The 19,093-nt window shown below is 38.9% G+C and overlaps 4 protein-coding genes across 4 annotated transcripts; 1 reads left to right on the top strand and 3 right to left on the bottom strand.

Moving 5' to 3' along the window:
- Positions 1-1,099: 1,099 nt before the first annotated feature.
- On the bottom strand, positions 1,100-3,481 carry LOC116193255 (1-aminocyclopropane-1-carboxylate synthase-like). The gene is made up of 4 exons (XM_031522068.1): positions 3,180-3,481; positions 2,916-3,047; positions 2,658-2,818; positions 1,100-2,431 (listed from the first exon to the last, which is right to left on the bottom strand). Exons 1-4 carry the CDS (start codon positions 3,354-3,356, stop codon positions 1,423-1,425), a joined length of 1,479 nt encoding a protein of 492 aa, XP_031377928.1. The 5' UTR covers positions 3,357-3,481; the 3' UTR covers positions 1,100-1,422.
- A 3,285-nt stretch (positions 3,482-6,766) lies between these two features.
- Positions 6,767-8,536, bottom strand: LOC116192037 (2-C-methyl-D-erythritol 2,4-cyclodiphosphate synthase, chloroplastic). Its single transcript, XM_031520435.1, has 3 exons — positions 7,959-8,536; positions 7,714-7,844; positions 6,767-7,189 (listed from the first exon to the last, which is right to left on the bottom strand). Exons 1-3 carry the CDS (start codon positions 8,302-8,304, stop codon positions 6,956-6,958), a joined length of 711 nt encoding a protein of 236 aa, XP_031376295.1. The 5' UTR covers positions 8,305-8,536; the 3' UTR covers positions 6,767-6,955.
- Positions 8,537-8,830: 294 nt separating this feature from the next.
- LOC116192038 (DET1- and DDB1-associated protein 1) lies at positions 8,831-11,337 on the bottom strand. The gene is made up of 4 exons (XM_031520436.1): positions 10,992-11,337; positions 9,560-9,620; positions 9,287-9,348; positions 8,831-9,199 (listed from the first exon to the last, which is right to left on the bottom strand). Exons 1-4 carry the CDS (start codon positions 11,073-11,075, stop codon positions 9,104-9,106), a joined length of 303 nt encoding a protein of 100 aa, XP_031376296.1. The 5' UTR covers positions 11,076-11,337; the 3' UTR covers positions 8,831-9,103.
- Positions 11,338-14,074: 2,737 nt separating this feature from the next.
- LOC116192985 (G patch domain-containing protein 4) lies at positions 14,075-18,005 on the top strand. The gene is made up of 11 exons (XM_031521700.1): positions 14,075-14,300; positions 14,387-14,471; positions 14,566-14,642; positions 14,737-14,761; positions 14,881-14,968; positions 15,057-15,123; positions 15,579-15,678; positions 16,227-16,405; positions 16,711-16,923; positions 17,024-17,140; positions 17,553-18,005. Exons 1-11 carry the CDS (start codon positions 14,223-14,225, stop codon positions 17,616-17,618), a joined length of 1,095 nt encoding a protein of 364 aa, XP_031377560.1. The 5' UTR covers positions 14,075-14,222; the 3' UTR covers positions 17,619-18,005.
- Positions 18,006-19,093: the final 1,088 nt, after the last annotated feature.

Genomic DNA, 19,093 nt, shown 5'->3' on the forward strand with positions numbered 1-19,093 from the left:
AATTTTAAATAATTTTAATAAATTTTAAATAATTTTATTAATTTTTAATTTTAAGATTTTAAATTTTAAATTTTTCTAAAATTATTTAAAAAATTTAAAAAATTAAAAAAAAATTAAAATTCTCAAAATTTTAAAATAATTTTTTTTCTAAATTTTTACTCTTTTTTTGTATTTTTTATATTTTTTTAAAAAATTTAAAAAATTTAAATTTTTTAAAAATAATTTTCAAAATTTTAAAATATTATATATATTTTTTAAAAAAATTTTACTCTTTTTTTGTATTTTTTAATTATTTTTTGTATTTTTTTGGACTTTTTAAAATTTTATTTTGTCTTAAATGACGTGGCGCACTATGATTGGTTCCACGTAAAAAAAGTGACACATAGGACGCGCTACGTCAGCAAAATGTTAACGGCGTCAACTCGAGTTGACGGTTTGTACCATCATGAAACAACTTTGAAACATTTTGTACCATCATGTAGCGAAAAAAACTTTTTGAACCATCATGAAACATTTGTAAAACATTTTGGACCATTGGTACAATTTACCCTTGTTTTTATTGCTTTTCTTTTAACATAACTTTCTTTCATAAGCACTTTCAAATTTCAATGTGAAGGACCACCCACTAATCCAACAGAAGTCCGGCCTGGCCCAGCCCGGCCCACTACCCCGCTCGACGAATGGAATGACCATTGCAGACTAGAGTTTTAATGAAGGTATCACAAATCTTTCTGCGCTGAAGGTAACAACAATGATGTCATAAGACATAGGTTTCTCGATCAGTTTATCTTTATTCATTCAATATATGAAATTTCTGGACCAAATCTTACGCCGGTTTTTGAATGTTCGTTTCCACAAGGGATCCCTGATGATTCAATGAATTTATGTGGATTATCGTTATGACATGATGATCCTTCTTATAGTTAATAGTCTAATTCGAGCTTTAAAGATGTCATACCCTGAGGGTCGTGCTTAATGGCATGGTTGCGACTGCTGCATTTGTATTTAGACACTGTTAATATGCTTCTTCTGTACATCTTAGTGAGTGCAACTGACATTTGCTTTCATACCCTTGACATCTATTATGTACAGGAGTAACTTGATATATATGGCACGAAATGGTCGGATTTAGTATGGCAGGTTATTCCTGCCGAAGAACTCTACATGGGTTAAAAGTAAAGAACTTCATTCAGATATTAGAGACATACATGTTTCTCATTTCTGAATGTACATGAAGGGAATCGTTCGAATCTATTAATCTTCCGATTCGCTGCTAGCAAATCTCTTGCTGGCTCGAACTGGAGAAAATGAATCCTATACCTGCCTATCATTATGATGAAGCAGAAAAAAGATGTTGGATAAAGGAATTGCCTAAAGATATTTGATAATTCTGAAGGAGTTTTCAAGAGGTCACTGGCTTCCTCAGGTCCGAGCTTGAACAAGAGGTGACTGTGGAATAGGCGAATGAGGAGACATCATCATCAAATCGTCCATTTTACGAAATGAGAAACTGAGCCTGAGCTTGGTGTTCTGGCTTTGCCAGCACTGTTTCTTCTTTGCGGGTGCCACCACAGCATTCTCGCCCTTGACGACAAACGCCCGGATCCTTTTCAGTGCGATCTCCACCGTCGGTTCATCCATGTTGGCAATGCAGACACGGAACCACCCGGGCTCGGAGCAGTGGAACGAAGAACCGGGTGAAACATTCAGCTTAACCTCATTGATTATAATGCGCCAAAGGTCTGTCTCGGCCAAGAAACTCTTCTCCCTCAGGAGGTGGCTCAAGTCCATCCACACAAACAGGCCTGCATTGCTCTGCAGACACCTGATCCCGACTTGGGCCAGACCATCGGTAAATGTCTGGTGCCTATTTTCCAATCTCTTCGCACTTTCGGAAAGGAACTTCTCTACGAACTCATCATCGGACAGCAGAGAAGATATCAAATGCTGGGTTTGGGATGAGACCAACCCGAAGCTTGACATCTTTCGGGCGCATTCAACCACCTTGTCGTTGTAGGAATACACGATCCCAACCCGGAACCCTGGGAAGCCCAAGTCCTTGGAGAGGCTATAAATTATGTGTATCAGATCATGATTGCATATTTCTTGGTCTTCCTCGATTATTTCCGAGATGCTGATGAAACTGGGCTGGCTGCCAAAGACTGTGGCGGAGTATATCTCATCACATATCAAGTGGATATTTTTCTCATTGATGAAGCTTACAATGTCACGTAATGTCTTGCGGTCGAGGACAGTTCCTAGTGGGTTTGAAGGGTTCGTTATGAGCAGCGCTCTGACTCTGATATTGGCTTCTTTAGCTTCGATGTATGCAGCTTCCAGGGCCTCTCTTGTGACCTTAAAACCATTAGAGCTGTCGCATACAACTGGGAGAAGCTGCGCACCAGTTCGCCAGCACAGGTCTCGATCAAACCTGAGATTGACAGGCAAAAAAGTTGCTAAGAAACTGAAACTTCGAATATATAATTTTTTAAAAAAAATTTCCGAAATTTCTTGAAAAACATTCATCTCTTTGGTTCATAATATCAGTATAGCGAACGTACAAATGTTTCATAAACTTCTGAATAAATTAGGAAGACGTACATAAAAGTATGACTGTTTTGATTGCTTAACATAGGTCGAGGGAAATGTCTTATTACCCTGGATAATAAGGAGTAGGGACCAAGATCGCATCCCCGCGATCAGCCAAGCAGAAGCTGATCAGCTCGTGGGCTCCCGTTGCTCCACCACTCATGACAATGCGGTCCGGATTGAACTTCCCTACGCCTCTTCTCACTTGCCCCATAAATTTCGCGACAGCCTGCAGATTATAAATTGCAACAATTTAGAGATTAGACAAACATATGATTTCATGAACGGACAATCAGAAATGGAACTAATATGACCGTTCTCCTTACATTTCTAAACTCGGGCAGCCCGTGGTAGTCCTGAAAGATGGCCGTATCCTTGAACATGTCCACTCCTTCAGCAGTGCAGATAGAAGCTTGCGGATTGTTGATGAGCCATTCTTGAATCAAATCGAAACAGAGCTGGCAAACAGAAATGACGCGATAATAAGTTCATCTGGCCATTAGACAATAGACGTAATAACTCTTGAAAATGACCACTGATATGTTGGGTCTAGTTAGTTCTCTCTTTTCAACAGCATTAATGTGTGTTACCTGATTTTCGGCGAGGCCCATTTGGATAACCCCATCAGGGTTCCGGGATGCATCGAACGGGTTTCTCTCGTAGGCCTTCCACCCATCAAAGTAAGGCGAGTTCTCGGCGTGCCCGTCATTGGTTGCTAACTTGGACAGTAAGGCCTTCCTGCCACTTGACATGTTCACGTTCGCCATCGGTATCTTTTGCAGCAGCGAAAAGTCGACAAAGCTTTCTAGTTAGTTTCTATCGCCGAGAGCCGAAGTCAGTTTTCCAAGTTTGGAGCAAGAGCTTGGGGGAATATATCTTGGCCTCTTGGGATGGAAGCGTATATATAGATGTCGGATGGACCCCTATGTTTCTCCGAGAGTAAATATGATGAAGTTTCTGAGAATCCGAGGGGCATATCAGTGTTAAAGTGGCAGCTGAGAGGGGGCCAGACGACAGAGAGGCGGGCAGCTGCGAAGTCATTTCTTCCTCACTAATAAAAAGTGTAGGGCCACCTCACGCATCATTGGAGTTCCCGTGGGATATCCAAGTGAGTTCTTCGTCCCGAACCCGAACACTCCGCGTCATTGATGTTTTCAGGTACAAATGAGATCTATAAACCTAGAAATATAAATTTAATGATTTTATAAATTAATACGAATAATCCCATCACGAGAATCAAATCTGCAACCTCTTAATTGACAGATGAAAGCAATGCGCCCCGCGCTGTCCATGTTTTAGCATATGAGGAGTGGTTGCCAGAGAGCATAGCCACGATAGTCTCCTCGAGAATAGTCAGATGCTATAAATCAGTCGATTCGAACCGGGGCCACTAAGCGTCATTCTTGTACAATCATCGGAGACCATGGACTCATTGGACAAAGTTATACTTTGATTATAAATTTTATAAATAATCGAGTGTTAGACTGAGCCACTAAAATTGATCAGTAAATACTAGTAAGAATTCTAATTGCAATTTAAAACATCTGAATTAATCTCATCTCTGTTTTAATTCATAATTTTCTCCATTTGAATTTGATTGTCGCCCTCTGCCTCTCGACAAATTTTCTTATTTTTTACTCCCTACCCCCAAGAGAGACCATGCTTAAGTGCCTAAGTCCACATTTGAAGGCATAAGTCGAAGCAAACCATGGAATTGTTTGAAACAACTCATTTTGAATGTGAGATTTGATTGTCTCTCCCCAGTTGATTCCGACTTGTCTGAACATAATAGCCCGGTCATATGCTTTTTCTCATTACTCGATTTGGACCATTTGATGTCGATGACCATTCTCCATTTTTGTTTCATGTCACCCGACGATACCAGATGGGTCGGGCCATAAATGAAATAATGACCATAGGGTCGTCCCGATTGAAATAGGTAACCATTTATGCTTTTTTTTTTTATATTATTATATAAAGAAAATTCATGAATCTAATATAAAAAATTAGAATGTTTTTGATTTAGTCTTTTGATATTTTTAAATTGGGGGTAATTTAAACATGTGGGTGGCTGCAATTGGTCCATTAATTCTTTTCCTTCAGTCAAAGTTCCCAACATTGAAGCAGAGGTTTTCAATCGGACCCGATTGTCCGGTTAGGTTCCACTCGGATTTGGATTTGGGTTGGACTTTACAATTGAAACCGAAAGTCCTCCCCTTCGTCAAATGTCAATGATATATAGTCCTTGCACGTGGAGCATTGAACATTCTTTGTCTTGGGCAAACCGACCTTTCGGCACAGTAGACCATTATGAGATGCAAATCCGTAAAAATAAAATGTAAAATAAATTATTATTTTTAACTGTGCTATCAGTCCATAGACTCAGTATGCAGTATAGGAGTTCAAAATCTATTAACAGTACCTTGTGACCATATTTAAGTCAAATATTCGAAATGGTTAGTAATCTCAGGGCGCTTGGGGTGGCCAATAAGAGATAAATTCCGATTTAGAGCGGGAGGACGAGAATACAATATGTAATTTCATCGAAAACTAGAAAAACAATATGTAATTTTCAGCAACCAGTCGACCTTCTGCACGAACCCGCCCTACAATAGCCTTCTGACCAGACTCCTCAACCCAGTCAACCTACTCGACCGGAGTCGTCGGCGATTAGTTCTTGACCAGTCCTCAGCGACGAGACGACCCTGCTGCTGCAGCCTGTGGAGTTTTCATCTTCACCACTCCCTCTTCCTATCCTTGCCCGAAGGGATCAATGCCAGAATTCAGGCGGGTCTCTACTTATTTGCCTCATTTCTTAGCAGAATTCTTCCCTTATACCCAATTTGATTTGTAATTTGATGTAATCTTTACGCGATTCAGTGTCAAATTGTCATAACAATTGTTTTTGCCTGGTGGTCAGTGTTGATTTTGGTCCTTGATTCCCCGATCATAGCTGGCGTGGGGATTGTGTCCTTAGATTGGTTAATTGGAGTTTGTAGAGGTGGATCGGGTCTATCCTATCCGTGAATGTGGCTTTCAATGTAGAATTGTTGATTTTGCCGAGTGTTGATTTCCCCAAACACAATTATTGATCAAGTTTCCCTTTTTGCATGTATCAATTGATCGAGTGCCATTTTTGTCCTTTTCAAAATGGCACGTAAGTGATATGTGCCGCCTTCTTTTGGCTGAAAATCTGGATAAAATTTAACCGAGAAGTCACCTGGTTTATTTTCAAGTTAAGTCGCGAGATTACTCTGTAAAATTTTAAAGATCAAGAGGCAAACTCAATTTCACCTCATAATTCGGAGGCAAGTGCATTTAACTCAAATTTCATCAAAATGTCAAATAGACCAACCGCCCCTATGTCCCCCTTGCCACCGCGTCCTCCCCGAAACATCCTTTATACGATTTCCAACCATAATAACAAGAAAAACTTACCACTTCAACTATAGTATCTTCTTTTTTTTTTTTTTTGAGTCTCTAAAATTGATCTCACAATTTAAATTAAATAAAAAAGAAAGGAGCAAAAACTGTTGGGGCTACCACGCGGTAGCCGTCCATTGGTCTCTCAAACGTTGAGAGACGCCGCAGCGCCGGCCATCTCTTCCCTGCGTCTTTGACGATGCCACGTGACATCAAAGACACAGGTGAAGACCCACGCTGCAGACAGTTTCATGGATACCTTGTGTTTTAATCCAAAAAAGGAAAAAAACATGCGTATACGTTCCTCACATGAATGGCAATTACAAGAAAGGAGAGGGAGGGAAAAAGAAACGCGGAAGATGGCGAAGAAGAAATGCGGTGCGGGCTTGCCCGACACATTTAAATCCTGGAAAAGCCCTTTCTTCCATATCTCTGCCCCGTCTTTCCATTCAACCTTCGAACCTGGACACAAAGACTAATAAAAGAAAGTTCAGTGTTCAGATTGCAGTGGTCCGTCACGCCTCACTGTGTCATCAAGAAACATGAGCATTTAAACATATGATGTATGCCCTGTCGTCACATTCAATCCAAATAAACTACACAAGGACATGATATGCAATCCGAGATCATCTCAACGTCAATTTCGACCTCACGAACAGTTTGGAAGTGGCAACCACTTTATAATTTGGCACAAAAACAATCTAAACCGACCATGCTCAACGTCCCTGCAACTATAGCAGTGTGACAACTCGGATAACTTCTACTTTCATGATTTGATTTCTTCTTCCCTCTGTAAATGGAACGGAATACCGAATCGCACTTTACGTTTATAATTGTGATTTCATCTATTATTCGATCCATTAAAAGTACACACCCTTTCGGGGACTGTAATACATGGCTAAAAGAACACAGTAAGTCGATTCTTCTCGACCTACTCTTTTGCTTACTTCCTCATGAGAAGGATAACCGTATGAGCTGCAATGCTCCGGTTTTCCCCGAGGCTATCAACCTTCTCATGGGTCTTGGCTTTGAGGTTCACGACACTGGGGTCCGCCCCTAGCAACTTGGACAGGTTGGACCTGATGGCCTCCTTATGCGGGCTGAGCTTCGGCCTCTGAAGGATCAGCGTGGCGTCTAAGTTCCCGATCTCGTAACCCGCTTCATCCATGAGGCGGACCTGGAAATGTATTCATTCCACGGTAAATCATATTTGACCACTCAATCAGCACCATTGACTAGGTTGAAACCGAGTATCCCCATTCACAAAAGCAAAGTTTAATACGTGGGGACAGAGTTTTCAGGCTATCTGTGAGCTTTCATTGAATATAATCGACCTTTCCGAAAATTTTGAAGGGAATTCACTTCCCCCGATTTTGTTCTTCGTTTGCAGTTTGAACAAAAGTATTTTCCCTTTTGTCACCAAACACCGGAAAGTGCTGAAATCATTTTACTGGAAAGTATTGCCTTGGCCTTACTTCTTTCTACAAAACCATAGCAACAATCTCAAAGGGGACTCTCGTCAACTGTACGAGATGATAACGAAGATTGGCTTCCTAATCCTTTTCGAAGTAATCCAAGTCAAGTATACAACCCGAGATCAAAATTTTAATTCAAAAGCCTCTGCTTTTAGAGGAACATCAACAGCAAATGAATCATTCTCCGTTCATTGATTCAAAGAGTAAAAGGAGAATTTTGACTTACAGCTTCCTTGATGAAAACGGAGGATGGAGCTCCCTTCCACTTGGGATCAGAGTCGGGGAATATCTGCCCAATATCAGGAAGCCCCAGAGCTCCCAAGATCGCATCCACCACGCAGTGAAGCAACACATCCCCTGCAGTCAAATCATACCCAATAATCAATCACGGAAACCCATTACAGAAATCAAGGCCCTGAGCTCAGCTGACGCAAAAAGCTTCGATCTTTGAAGAAGAAGAGGAGCAGTTACCATCAGAATGAGCCTCGCAGCCCCTGTCATGAGGAATATCGATGCCGCCAATTATCAGAGGGTACCCGGGCTCCAGCCTGTGGAGGTCAAACCCGTGGCCGACTCTGAACGGCAGCGACTTCGAGGGCTTTGTGGCGGGAGCGGTTCCATCTACTTCTACGGCGGTCGGTGATGCGGCCATCGCCACGGAGAGTGGCGGCGGCCGCCGAAGGATCAGCGGGGAAATGTGCAGCGCCGGGAAATCGGGGTGCCTGGTGGCGGCATATCCGGGACGGTGCGGAGAAGACGGCGGGTCGGGGCGGAGGGAGGCAGCGGGGATTGAGGAGGAGAGGAGGTGAGCGGCCATAGGGGGGTCGGGAAGGAACGATTGTGGCCGTGGGTTAAGTGGTGGCGAGGGAGTGATGCAGTCAAGACATGATTCCAAGGCTTCCGGTCCCTAGATGCCAAAAAAACGAAAAGTAATCCCGGTGTACCATACACCCAGCTGTGGGCACACTTGTTTATGCGTTGGGCTTATCATGCACCCGGAGCATGGAAATACGTATATGTACAGCCCAACTCGTTTTACACGAAGGAAAATTAAGAAAATAAATAATTGCTGCCAATTTTTCGAAGTGGAGAAACTCATGTTATTTCTGTCATTGAAAAGAAGAGTATATATATTTTTGGAATGACTGATTACAAGGGATACTAATCGACAATGGGAAATAAATAACTACCCGAAATTCGAACTCAGGATCACTTGGTTTGAGATGGGAACGTGCTTTATTCATTTCATCGATTTCTCGGGCATTAGTCATTTTTCATCATAAACATATTCGCTCTGTGCAGGATCAAATCAAGAATCATTCTATTTCACTTGATGGTACACGTAGAACAAAGGATCATCTCTTTGCTTGGTAATCCTGACAAATGGTAATCACAAATTCATCTGTAGGTATAACTTATGGTCTTGTTGTACACACAATATAACCGAAAATTACATTCTCATCCATGTTTTAAGCTGCTAGTGACATTCTTCCAAGCATACAGATTACAGCCTTTCCAGACACATTTTCGAGCCATTATAAGATATATATACAAGGGAGACCCAGATACTGTTCTCAACTTTCCTGAATCGCCGACATACTCCAGCAAGGAGAAGCTCAATCAGAAAGATCTGTCACTGATGCAGAAGCTCTGGGCTGCTTGGACCCGTGATCTGGATTGAGAAGCTCGGAGGCAGATCTCTTTGGTCTCAACTGTACTCGGAAATCTAATCAGCCCAGTGAAATATATAAAAGAAAAATAAATGATTTGAATGAGTCATTACTGAGTGAGCAGCGGACCTTTTCTTCAGTGCGGCGATAGAAATTTCGGATCAGAATGTTCTTGGCTTCGGTGGTAATCACTGCAATGAGTTGCAACCAATACAGCCACATATTACTAAACACCATAGTAATAGTAGCAGCAGTTGTCGATTAGATGAAAATATGACTCAATTATCCAAACACAACAGTCTAACGTTGATTTCTGTAGAAAGAATACTATGAGACGTGAACAATATTACCAGAAACAAGCGGGATAAGAGATCGGAGCAAAGCGTCAGCAATCAAACTCACCCTGGTCAGGTGGTGGCAGGGTCCTGCTGTGAGTAGGGTGATAGGTAGTAGGGGTCATTTTCTGCATGAAAACATTATTTGTTGTTAACTAAACTGCAGCTAGTCCTCCAGATTCTCGAATGACAACATCAAAGGGCCATCAAGAAAACTAGTGCTAAACGCAATGCTATGATTCAAACTACTTGTGCGCTCCTTAACAACATATTCCCCCCCTCTCTGATACACAAAAGCATACGCCAAAAGTTCTTTCTCAAGGTTGATAGATCCCAAGAATAACCAAGATTACTCTTTTTATTTTATTTTATTTTATTTTGTTGGGGATGAATTCCAAGATTACTAATCTAGCCCACATAAACATTTTTATTTTTTTTACTTATCCAAAAAAACATTTTAGAAAATTTGATTCCATAATGAAAGTCACCAATCTATGTAACCCATTCATCAGTTATGCAAGAGCTTCCGGATTTCTAAACAGGCAATTTCTTGATTTACCAAGCTCAATAGACAGTAAAATTTGGCAGAAGACCCTTTTAAACAAGCTGAATGTTCTACCTCATCAGAGACAGGTCATACAACTACGTACTGCATTAGCAAGTTTCAGAGAGACACATAATTCTAAGATTCATGGAGATCAACTGTTCCAGTACCTGGCGATTGAAACCAATGACTGGTTATTCTAGTTATGGCATCATGAGAGTCTGGAAATTGAATATGTTGTCTCAATAAGATATACAACAAGAAAGCCTTTTAGAGATTCTCAAGACTTAAAGCACCGTTTACAGCACACCATGAGTCAGAAATGAAAGACATATTCTCGCAGAGTTATCACTGATGATTACCGACATAAATTGGAGTAAATCCATTAAAGCGTTGGACAATGAACCAAAAATAATCGGCTAGATGCAACACATTCAGCTAGCCGGAGGGCAAGTGAATTTCATGGACATTGTTTAAAGTCAAGAAGAGAGGAAGCCATTGATATACGCAGCTCATCCAGATTCAGTTTGGACAGGTTTTTGCTTATTTATTCCAGGTGTGGAAAGAGAGTAGCTCGGATTAGACTACATCCAATCAGCCTGCCATTGTCATTCAAATATCTAAATCGCAATACTACAATCTTCTACATGACTATTAAAGCTGATTGCCATAGAAATCAGCATTTGCATCCTCAGCCAAAATGGATGGTATTCACAATGTTCCTTAACGCGAATGCGACGAGAAATGCCCAACTAAATCCGAGCAGCAGCAACAACAAGAAGAAGCAAGCAATAAATGCAGATTGCCCGTATTCTAAATCTAAATTGGACTCTTCAAAAAACCCTTAATCTGGATAGGGAACAAGAAAAATTCATCCAAAAAGCAAAACTTGGGAAGTTAAAGGTGGGATTTTGGCTCAATCTGCGGGAAGAGAGAGGGGGCGGGAGGAACTTACAGAGGTATTGGAAGGATCGGAGGGCCGAAAATGGCTGAAGTTGTGGGGGTCGAAGGACGGCCAGTCGCCGAACAGGGACCCCATCAAGAATGGCGGCGTCTTCTTCTTCCTCCTACTGCACCCCCGAACCAGAGAGCGAGAAGAGAAATGGAAATGGAGCCTTGATTATAGAAGAACCGGCCCCCTCTTCCTTCTCCTTCTCCTCCACCACCTTCCTCTTCCTGTTCCTGTGAGAAGTTGGCTCCTGTTGGCTGGTTAACAATGAATGAAATCTTGCAAAAATGGACGAAAAACGATATGAATATGAATCTATGATCCATCTTGATTGAGGCCAGCCTTGTGTCCTTAGTAACAGGACAGGAATCTCCCATAGAAAAAACACAGTACTACTACTAGAAAGACCGACCACTAATCATTTTGTTACCAATCTATCTAATAAACTTGCCATAGAAATTTTTTTCACCAATTTGCCAAACAACTCCATTTTTTCTTTTTCTTTTTTGTATAGGCAGGTATGTTATGTTATACACAATGTCCCTTCCATGTTTAATCTTACTAAAACATCTTAGAACTCATAATTAATGTTTTTCATTGCGGACAGACACTACTGTGCGAATCATAATGTTGAGACTGTTTAGAAATAAAAATTTGTTGAAAACTAGATAAATTCATTCTTTTGGTAATCACGCAAAAAAAAATCAAGTAATTGTCACTCTTCAAGATGAAGAACTTCATCTCGTTCAACTAATTAAATTGAAATAATTGGATATCAATATTAACATACCGTATTTTAATTGGATGTCGAATACCATAGTAGATGAATAATAACTATTAACTATATGATATTCCCTCTCATCACTTCGTATTATTTTGGATTTGGCAATGCCCAAAATTAGTTTTTGCCAATAATAATAATTTATGAAGCATGCAGAGGTTTAGGCCAATTGATATTAGTTTCTTATTCTTTCTTGCATTCAGTGTAAATGAGGAGAATACAAATAAAAATTATCAAGAATAATTTTTATGTTTCAATTTACAAAAGGAATTATATATATATATATATATATATATATTATTATTTTTATATCATTTTTCTAGACTCATATATATATATGAATTAGAATCTGTTGAAAAAATAACTCTAGTTAGACTTGGATCAATTCACAATCCAAAAATTTAAACCCGTTAATTGTTAGATCCAAGTATTATATAAATTCATGAATTTCCTCTGTTGTTTACAATGTGAGACAAACTTTTGTCCCTTATTTTAACAGAATCTCATTGGTGAGAATTGTAATAAAAACTTCTTATTTTCATGTCCAATGCGATTTAATTGCACAAAACTTCCTCTCTCCAATAGCTTTTCTAAACTTTCGCTTTTCCTTTTTGCCCATGTTCTGATAATTCTATTAGTTAAGAGCCATTTGATTTATGGATATTATGGTAATTTCAAATAATAACTACCTCTTCCACTCTCCTCTTTTTTCTCCATCTCTATCCTCCTCTTTCTTCCCTCCTTTCTCTCATATGCTAACAAAGCCATCCCTTATTTCGGAAGAGAAACTGCCAATTACATTGCTAATCTTGGCTCTTATTTTCCATTTGCACTATTAAATAAAAAAATAAAATAAAATAAAATAAAAAAGCACATGTCTAGTTTTTTTAAATTACTTTTATTGGATTTCACAATTGTACTAGTTTTTTGTCCCGTGCGTTATACGATTTCATTTTGATATATTTCTATATAATTTATTATTGTAATTATTTACATTCTGAAACACCAATTCTCTTATTAATAATAATAATAATAATAATTAATTATTAATTTTAATCTTCAAATATTAATCTTCAATAGTTTTTTTTATTATAAAATAGAGTAAGTTAATTATTATAATAATAATTTAAAATTAATTATTTCAATTATAGGTGTCATTTTTAAAATTAATGATTAATATATATCTGTTGCATATATTACATTTTCCAATTACGATAAAAAAATGTTTGGTCCTTTTTAAAACCTTGTTTAAGAGATCCATATTTTTAAATTTTATTTTTATTTTATTTATGAGCTTAAGCTTATAATGTTGTGTCATATATTTTTCTTCTATAGGATCATAATTTTTTTTTTATAAATTCTATATATAATTAATTAATTTCTATGAAATTTTATATCATTTCCATTCTATATCCATTTTAATACACACACATATATACCATTTCTTATAATTCTTAGTTTGATTTTAAAAAAAATATATTTACTTTTTACCATGGCAAAATATTTCAATGCTAATTTTATGTTTCATATGATAACCAATTAATAAAGTTAGACTAATTTTGAATGGTTTGATAAATATAACAAAACTCAATTATTGTGTAATGTGTATTTATTAAATTGTTGTATACTACATGTTTACACAATTTTTTTAAAAATATAAAATTTTTATGACATCCTTATTTCATATATTCAATTGTTATTTTTATATTGCAATAAGTTCATATATTATAATAGGAAATGCGATATATGAAATATACAAATTATTTCAAATTATTTCTATTAATCTTTCAAATAAATTACTTTAATTAATGATTTTGTTTATTAAGGAGGAACATTATTAATTTGACTTTTATATATATATATATATATATGGATATATGGATTATCACTTCGCTTACTTTAAAGTTCTTAACGTGAGAGTAATAAATTATGTGCTTAACATTGCTGATTTTTTTCAGTTTTTCAATCTATTATTCTCTGTTTTTTTTTACATGTCTGCAACGCAGGAGCATTCCTCGTGATTTCTAATGGGAGTTCATGGCCTTCACATCGAACCGGATGGTCCTGTCATCAATCGGGCCGAACCGGATCGTAGGACTACACTACATACTACACATGTACTTACTGGTTCTAGACCTCCAGTCCTTGTCCGGCGGGTCCTAAAGTACTCTCGTGTCATCTACGCCACGCCCCAGCCGCAGCACACGTGTCCGATCCAACAACCCCACCAAGCTACCCCATCGGACCGCACAGCAGATTAAATCGCCGCCGCTGAGTAGACAATCACACGAACAACATCGATACTCCTGGCAGCACCTGATTATTGCTCAGGTTCAGTTAGGTCTGGAAGAAGAGAACCGCGCGCCGTCTCCAAACTTGTCTCCTCCGCGAACAGAGAGACGGCTGTGGATCGCCGACGGAGCCAGGACGCCGACGAGGCCGCACCAGCAGCAGCTATGGCGGCGCCGGAAGCTCCTCTCTGCTACGTCGGGGTCGCCCGCCAGTCTGCTGCTTTCCGCCTCATGAAACAGATGGTGAGTCTTCCACCTGGATTAACTATCGGCCATGGAGCTCTGAACCTGAGTTGCGGTTTTTATGCGGCTTTGGTGGTTGTTTGCAGGGGTGGGAGGAAGGAGAGGGGCTTGGGAAGGACAAGCAAGGGATCAAAGGCCACGTCAGAGTCAAGAACAAGCAGGACACTGCTGGTCTGTCCCTCTCATTGTTCTCTCCCATCGTATGTTTTTGATTGATTAGGGTTCTGTGAGATTGTTATTGAGGAAAGATCAATTTTTGGAGCAGGTGTGGGCTCTGAGAAGCCCAACCCGTGGGCATTTGACACGGCTCAGTTTGACAGCATTCTCAAGAGATTGAAAGTGGTATGATGCACTGCTTATTGCCATGGATCTGACATTAGCCTGCTAGTTATGTTAATTTTCTAATTCTTTTCCCGTCGTGGTTGCTAATTTGCAGCAAGGTTCAGAAGCCAATGCTGAAGGTATGGCTTCTTGAGGTTCTCAGCAGGATCATTTGTTTGGCTAGTTTTGCAGTTTGTTAACTGTATGTCCATAAAAGTGGGGATTTTGCTCTATATATGTTTCAATTTGCTTGCTGCAGTGGAGAAAGGTGCTACTCAATTGCAGAATGAGGCTACTGATTCTAATGATCAGGCTGCAATAGTTAGGGCTACTCGAGCAAGAGGAAGGTTAGCAGAATAGTTTGATATCTTTGCAGGTTTACCGGGTCTGTTTACTCTACTCATTTTCTGTTGTCTTTTTTTTCCCTTGGTTTAGGTATCAGAAAAGAGAAAGAGGCAAATTGGTCCAGGCATATTCTTCGCAGGATCTTGAAGGAATTCTGGTATGTTCTGAATATACTTTGATCTAATTTATCGATTCATTTAGTCCGTATAACTTGTGGAATAGCGATGCATTTCATGTTTTGTACCAGTTAGATTCATGTCCGAAGTGTTTACAGAAGAATTGCACAGTCATGATGGACTTTTTTCTTTATCATGTTATTGTATAGAAAGAAGTGTAAGAAGTATTGGTACGTGCCCTCTAAAATTTCTAGTGTATAGGCTTTTAGTATCTTTTATTTATTTATTTATTTAAATAAGCTCGAGAGACCTACAGGGTCTTTGTATAAGTGCAACCTACAGTGTCTTGAGTTCTATGAGGGTTGAATTTTGGTTTAGCTGAGGAATATTGGAAACTTTATTCAGTGTCTTTACTTATAATATGAATTTATTGCTAAACTAAAGGTTATTCTTTGGTCGAAGCTCTCATCTTTCCATTTACACATTCATGCTGCAGGTAAAAAAGGTTGAGCCTAAAGAAATAGAATCTGATTCTGATGTGGTTGATGAAGTCAATGATGCGGATATAACACAAACCCATGTTTCCAATTCTGAAGGTAATCCACCTCGACAGAAAGAATGTTTACTATATCCGAACAGAAGTAGTTGTTTATGGTTGGTGATCAATGAAACTGCTGAAAAGATTTGGGGAAGCTGCAGTCAAAACAAATTTATCTGTGCTGCTGTGTCATATAATTGTAGAAACAATGTGATGCTGTCTAAAATGATGTGTGTGTGTGTGTATTTTTATATATTCGACATATTTTAAGATTTCAGTATATCAGTAGTTTTAGGAGCGACATATTTTTGAGTTAAGCATTTGAAATTAATGGTTGATATAATTGAACAGCAGGATAAGGGTGACATGCTTATATGTGTAATTCCCTCCTACATTGTAGGGATAAGAGAAGAAGACTATTGATAAATATTGCATTATTAGCTGTATCATGACTCATGATGGCCTGTTTCCAAATCTTAGCAAATTATAGCCCGTATACATTTCCTATGTGGGTGATTACATCTTCTTGTAGTTGTTAAACTGAGAGCAGTTAGCATATTGATACTACAATTGAAAATTCATGGTTGTAACGTCTTGACATTACAGGAAAGAAAAGTCAGGATGTGGCAGAATGGTGGGGATCAAAACATGGATTTGTTTTTGGAGGTTTTCTTGGGGCAGGGGCTACTCGGAAGAAGTCAGCCTTCATTAAAGAAGCTGGCAACAAAAATGAAAGAACTGCGTTCTTTGAGGAAGATCAAGAGAATCTCTACAAGCTTGTCCAGGTACTGATATTTAGTTGGTTAAACTCTCACTGTTATCACATGATCTGTAGGAGTATATGCCCTTTATGTGCGACATTATGTGGTTTTATGGGCACTGGTATATTGGCATATGTATCTAGTCCAATGCTGTAGATAAAATCAGTATGACATTTACAAGAAATTCAACATGTTTGACTATGTCATTCTTAAAAACTCACAAGGAGAATGAGCTTCTTGATTGTTGTAAAAGGAAAAGATATTTTTATAGTAGAAATTGATTTATTATTATTATTATTATTATTATTTTTAATTCCATCCCATCATAGGACAAATCTACAACTGGGAAGCAAGGACTTGGCATCAAAGATAGGTCGAAGAAAATAGCTGGTTGCTATTTTCAGGGGAAAAAAACATCATTTGATGATGGTAGTGATGAAGAATCTTCCGATTTGGGTTCCCTAAAGCGAAAACGTTCTGACATAGCGGAGATTGCAGATAAGGTGAATCTGAAAAGGCTGTGTAAGCAGCTTCTTCGTCAGGTACATCTTAAGTACTGGCCTTTGTCCACTTTATTTTGATTATTGGCAATTTTCCCAGTTGGAAAATATATACTGATTCTTGGTTTTATTGTTCTCTCAGGAACCGGAGAAATCACTGAAATTGAAAAGGCTGAAAGTCCTTGCAGAAGAGCGGTCGCCCTCTATTTTCTCCATTTTTTCTTCAGAAAAGGATGCAGTTGCATACCTTAAAGGAAAGGTATGTCCTGTCTTTATCTTCTCTTGGTTAATAGGTTCCGTTGCCTTCTGCTCTGGAGACTTTGCTCCTTGTTTCTTGAACCCTGACCACTCAGTTTGCCTTTTAATGGATGACCATATATTGTGTTACCAACTCAGCATGACGTGATCTTCTAAGTTTCTGTCTTCAATCTGAAGCCTAAGAGAGTTTTTGTCGACCATGCTACAAATTACTGACACTCCCAAGGGAAAATTATATTGGATACCTTATATTGACTTTGAGTACAAGTTTTCAGTCTTCATATAAGGCAGATGTCTACTATCCTTTCTTCAGTTTGGTCTTGCACTTTGTGCAGACGGACTTGTGAGTTTACTCGTTTTATGGTTCCCTTGTCATGGCTCATCCCCTCTTGATGTTTTCCCTTTGGCTGCAGTTGGAAAGAAGTCGGAAATTCTCTATTGAAGGGAAGAGGGTCAGTCTTGCATCACACAGAGGCTGAAAACTTTTTGCTATGAATATACGAATACGGAGTTGCGTGTTACTCCTGTGTACATTGCAGCTGAGTTTGGACAAGGGCGGTTGCAGGTGGCTATTGATGCATTCTCATCTGCAGTCCTCGCATCGGCGAGTCGGTCTTGTACTTAGGTTTCCTGTTGGATCATAGAAATAACAGTAGATGTCCCTTTGTTCAGGATGTAATTCCTCTTTATCAGATTTTAGGTCTCTGATCTTTCTGCAAGTCTCAGAGGATTTTTAAAAATTATTGGCTCATTGGATAGGAGGTTAGGTATTCTTGCATCCCCTAGCATTATAGGAGAGCACAGTGTCATCCGCACCGATGTGTTTATGACTTGGATGATAATATATAAAGTTTGCTTTCGGGAAATATGATCCCCACGGTCAGTGACCGTGTACTGTGAATTCTCTGTTATAAGCCCAAGAGTGGATAGATCTATCATCAATCCGTCATTCGCGGGGTGTAGGATGTACTGTCGAATATAACCCATTAAACTGAGAGCATCTCGACTAAGAGGCGCATATAGTACCATCCAAATAGACAGGTGAATAAATAAGAAAATGAATGTCAAAAAGCGTCGGTAGCTTGTAAATCTGAACTTTGAAAGAGTACAAAACCAGGGACCAAAATGACACGGTTTTCTCGCATTATATGGAAGACATAAAAAGGTATATTACGGTGATATATGTAATATACCTATAAAATATAAAGAAAACAAGATATCCAAACGGAGAAGAAAAACATAAAATATAAAGAAAAAATATCTAGAGATAAAGCAAAATAAATGTTTAAGTAGATATCCAAACAAGATATAGAAATTTCTAACAGATTAGATGAAATCTAAAAAAAAATTCCAAAATTCAGTATATTTTTATTAAATTTGAATTCTTTGATTCGCGAGGAGCTGGATGAGAAGAAACTAGAGTGTCCGGTTTTGTAGTAGAGATGGAATTGAAAAAGATGCATCAACTGTAACCCCAAAAGAATCAGATTTCATAAACAACATAGAGGAAGAATGACGAGGCGATCGTATTTCTTTAGCTTTAGATTCGATTCTCGTCAATAACATTGTTTTATGTATTTTTATTTTGTTTAATCTTTATTCGATTTAGAAGACTTATGAATTGCCTTGTAATTGGAAGAAAAAGAAATCTCACCTTGCAGTCACCAAGAAGCCGCGTTCAGTCCCAAAAGCCGGCAACCCACTCGCTTTCAATTCGGTTCAATTTTCTAAAGTCTCGCCCACACCCTATAGCTCTGCTAAGTCCATAGCCCGGAAAAATTAGGAAAAGGAAACCTACGGGGGATAGAGTGGGAGAGGACATCTCAGTACATAGTGCTGAGGATGGGCCTCAATCTCCCGCATGGCCACTTGCATGCATTACCCGATCTTCACGTCGGCCATTCAAGATCCGGATATCCGAGGGTAGGCCTACCACCGATCCACTTCCCGATGT

Source organism: Punica granatum, chromosome 1 (assembly GCF_007655135.1).
Source record: "Punica granatum isolate Tunisia-2019 chromosome 1, ASM765513v2, whole genome shotgun sequence".
NCBI lineage: Eukaryota > Viridiplantae > Streptophyta > Magnoliopsida > Myrtales > Lythraceae > Punica > Punica granatum.

Coding starts and splice junctions, on each gene's coding strand:
- LOC116193255 (XM_031522068.1), bottom strand. CDS start 3,356: ATGGCGAACGTGAACATGTCAAGTGGCAGGAAGGCCTTACTGTCCAAG. Junction 3,048..3,179: donor TGGGCCTCGCCGAAAATCAG/GTAACACACATT, acceptor TCTGTTTGCCAG/CTCTGTTTCGATTTGATTCA. Junction 2,819..2,915: donor GGCTGCCCGAGTTTAGAAAT/GTAAGGAGAACG, acceptor TATAATCTGCAG/GCTGTCGCGAAATTTATGGG.
- LOC116192037 (XM_031520435.1), bottom strand. CDS start 8,304: ATGGCCGCTCACCTCCTCTCCTCCTCAATCCCCGCTGCCTCCCTCCGC. Junction 7,845..7,958: donor CTGCGAGGCTCATTCTGATG/GTAACTGCTCCT, acceptor ATTTGACTGCAG/GGGATGTGTTGCTTCACTGC. Junction 7,190..7,713: donor CCGTTTTCATCAAGGAAGCT/GTAAGTCAAAAT, acceptor ATACATTTCCAG/GTCCGCCTCATGGATGAAGC.
- LOC116192038 (XM_031520436.1), bottom strand. CDS start 11,075: ATGGGGTCCCTGTTCGGCGACTGGCCGTCCTTCGACCCCCACAACTTC. Junction 9,349..9,559: donor CCTGCCACCACCTGACCAGG/GTGAGTTTGATT, acceptor AACTCATTGCAG/TGATTACCACCGAAGCCAAG. Junction 9,200..9,286: donor ATCGCCGCACTGAAGAAAAG/GTCCGCTGCTCA, acceptor TTCCGAGTACAG/TTGAGACCAAAGAGATCTGC.
- LOC116192985 (XM_031521700.1), top strand. CDS start 14,223: ATGGCGGCGCCGGAAGCTCCTCTCTGCTACGTCGGGGTCGCCCGCCAG. Junction 14,472..14,565: donor GAACAAGCAGGACACTGCTG/GTCTGTCCCTCT, acceptor TTTTTGGAGCAG/GTGTGGGCTCTGAGAAGCCC. Junction 15,679..16,226: donor CCATGTTTCCAATTCTGAAG/GTAATCCACCTC, acceptor TTGACATTACAG/GAAAGAAAAGTCAGGATGTG.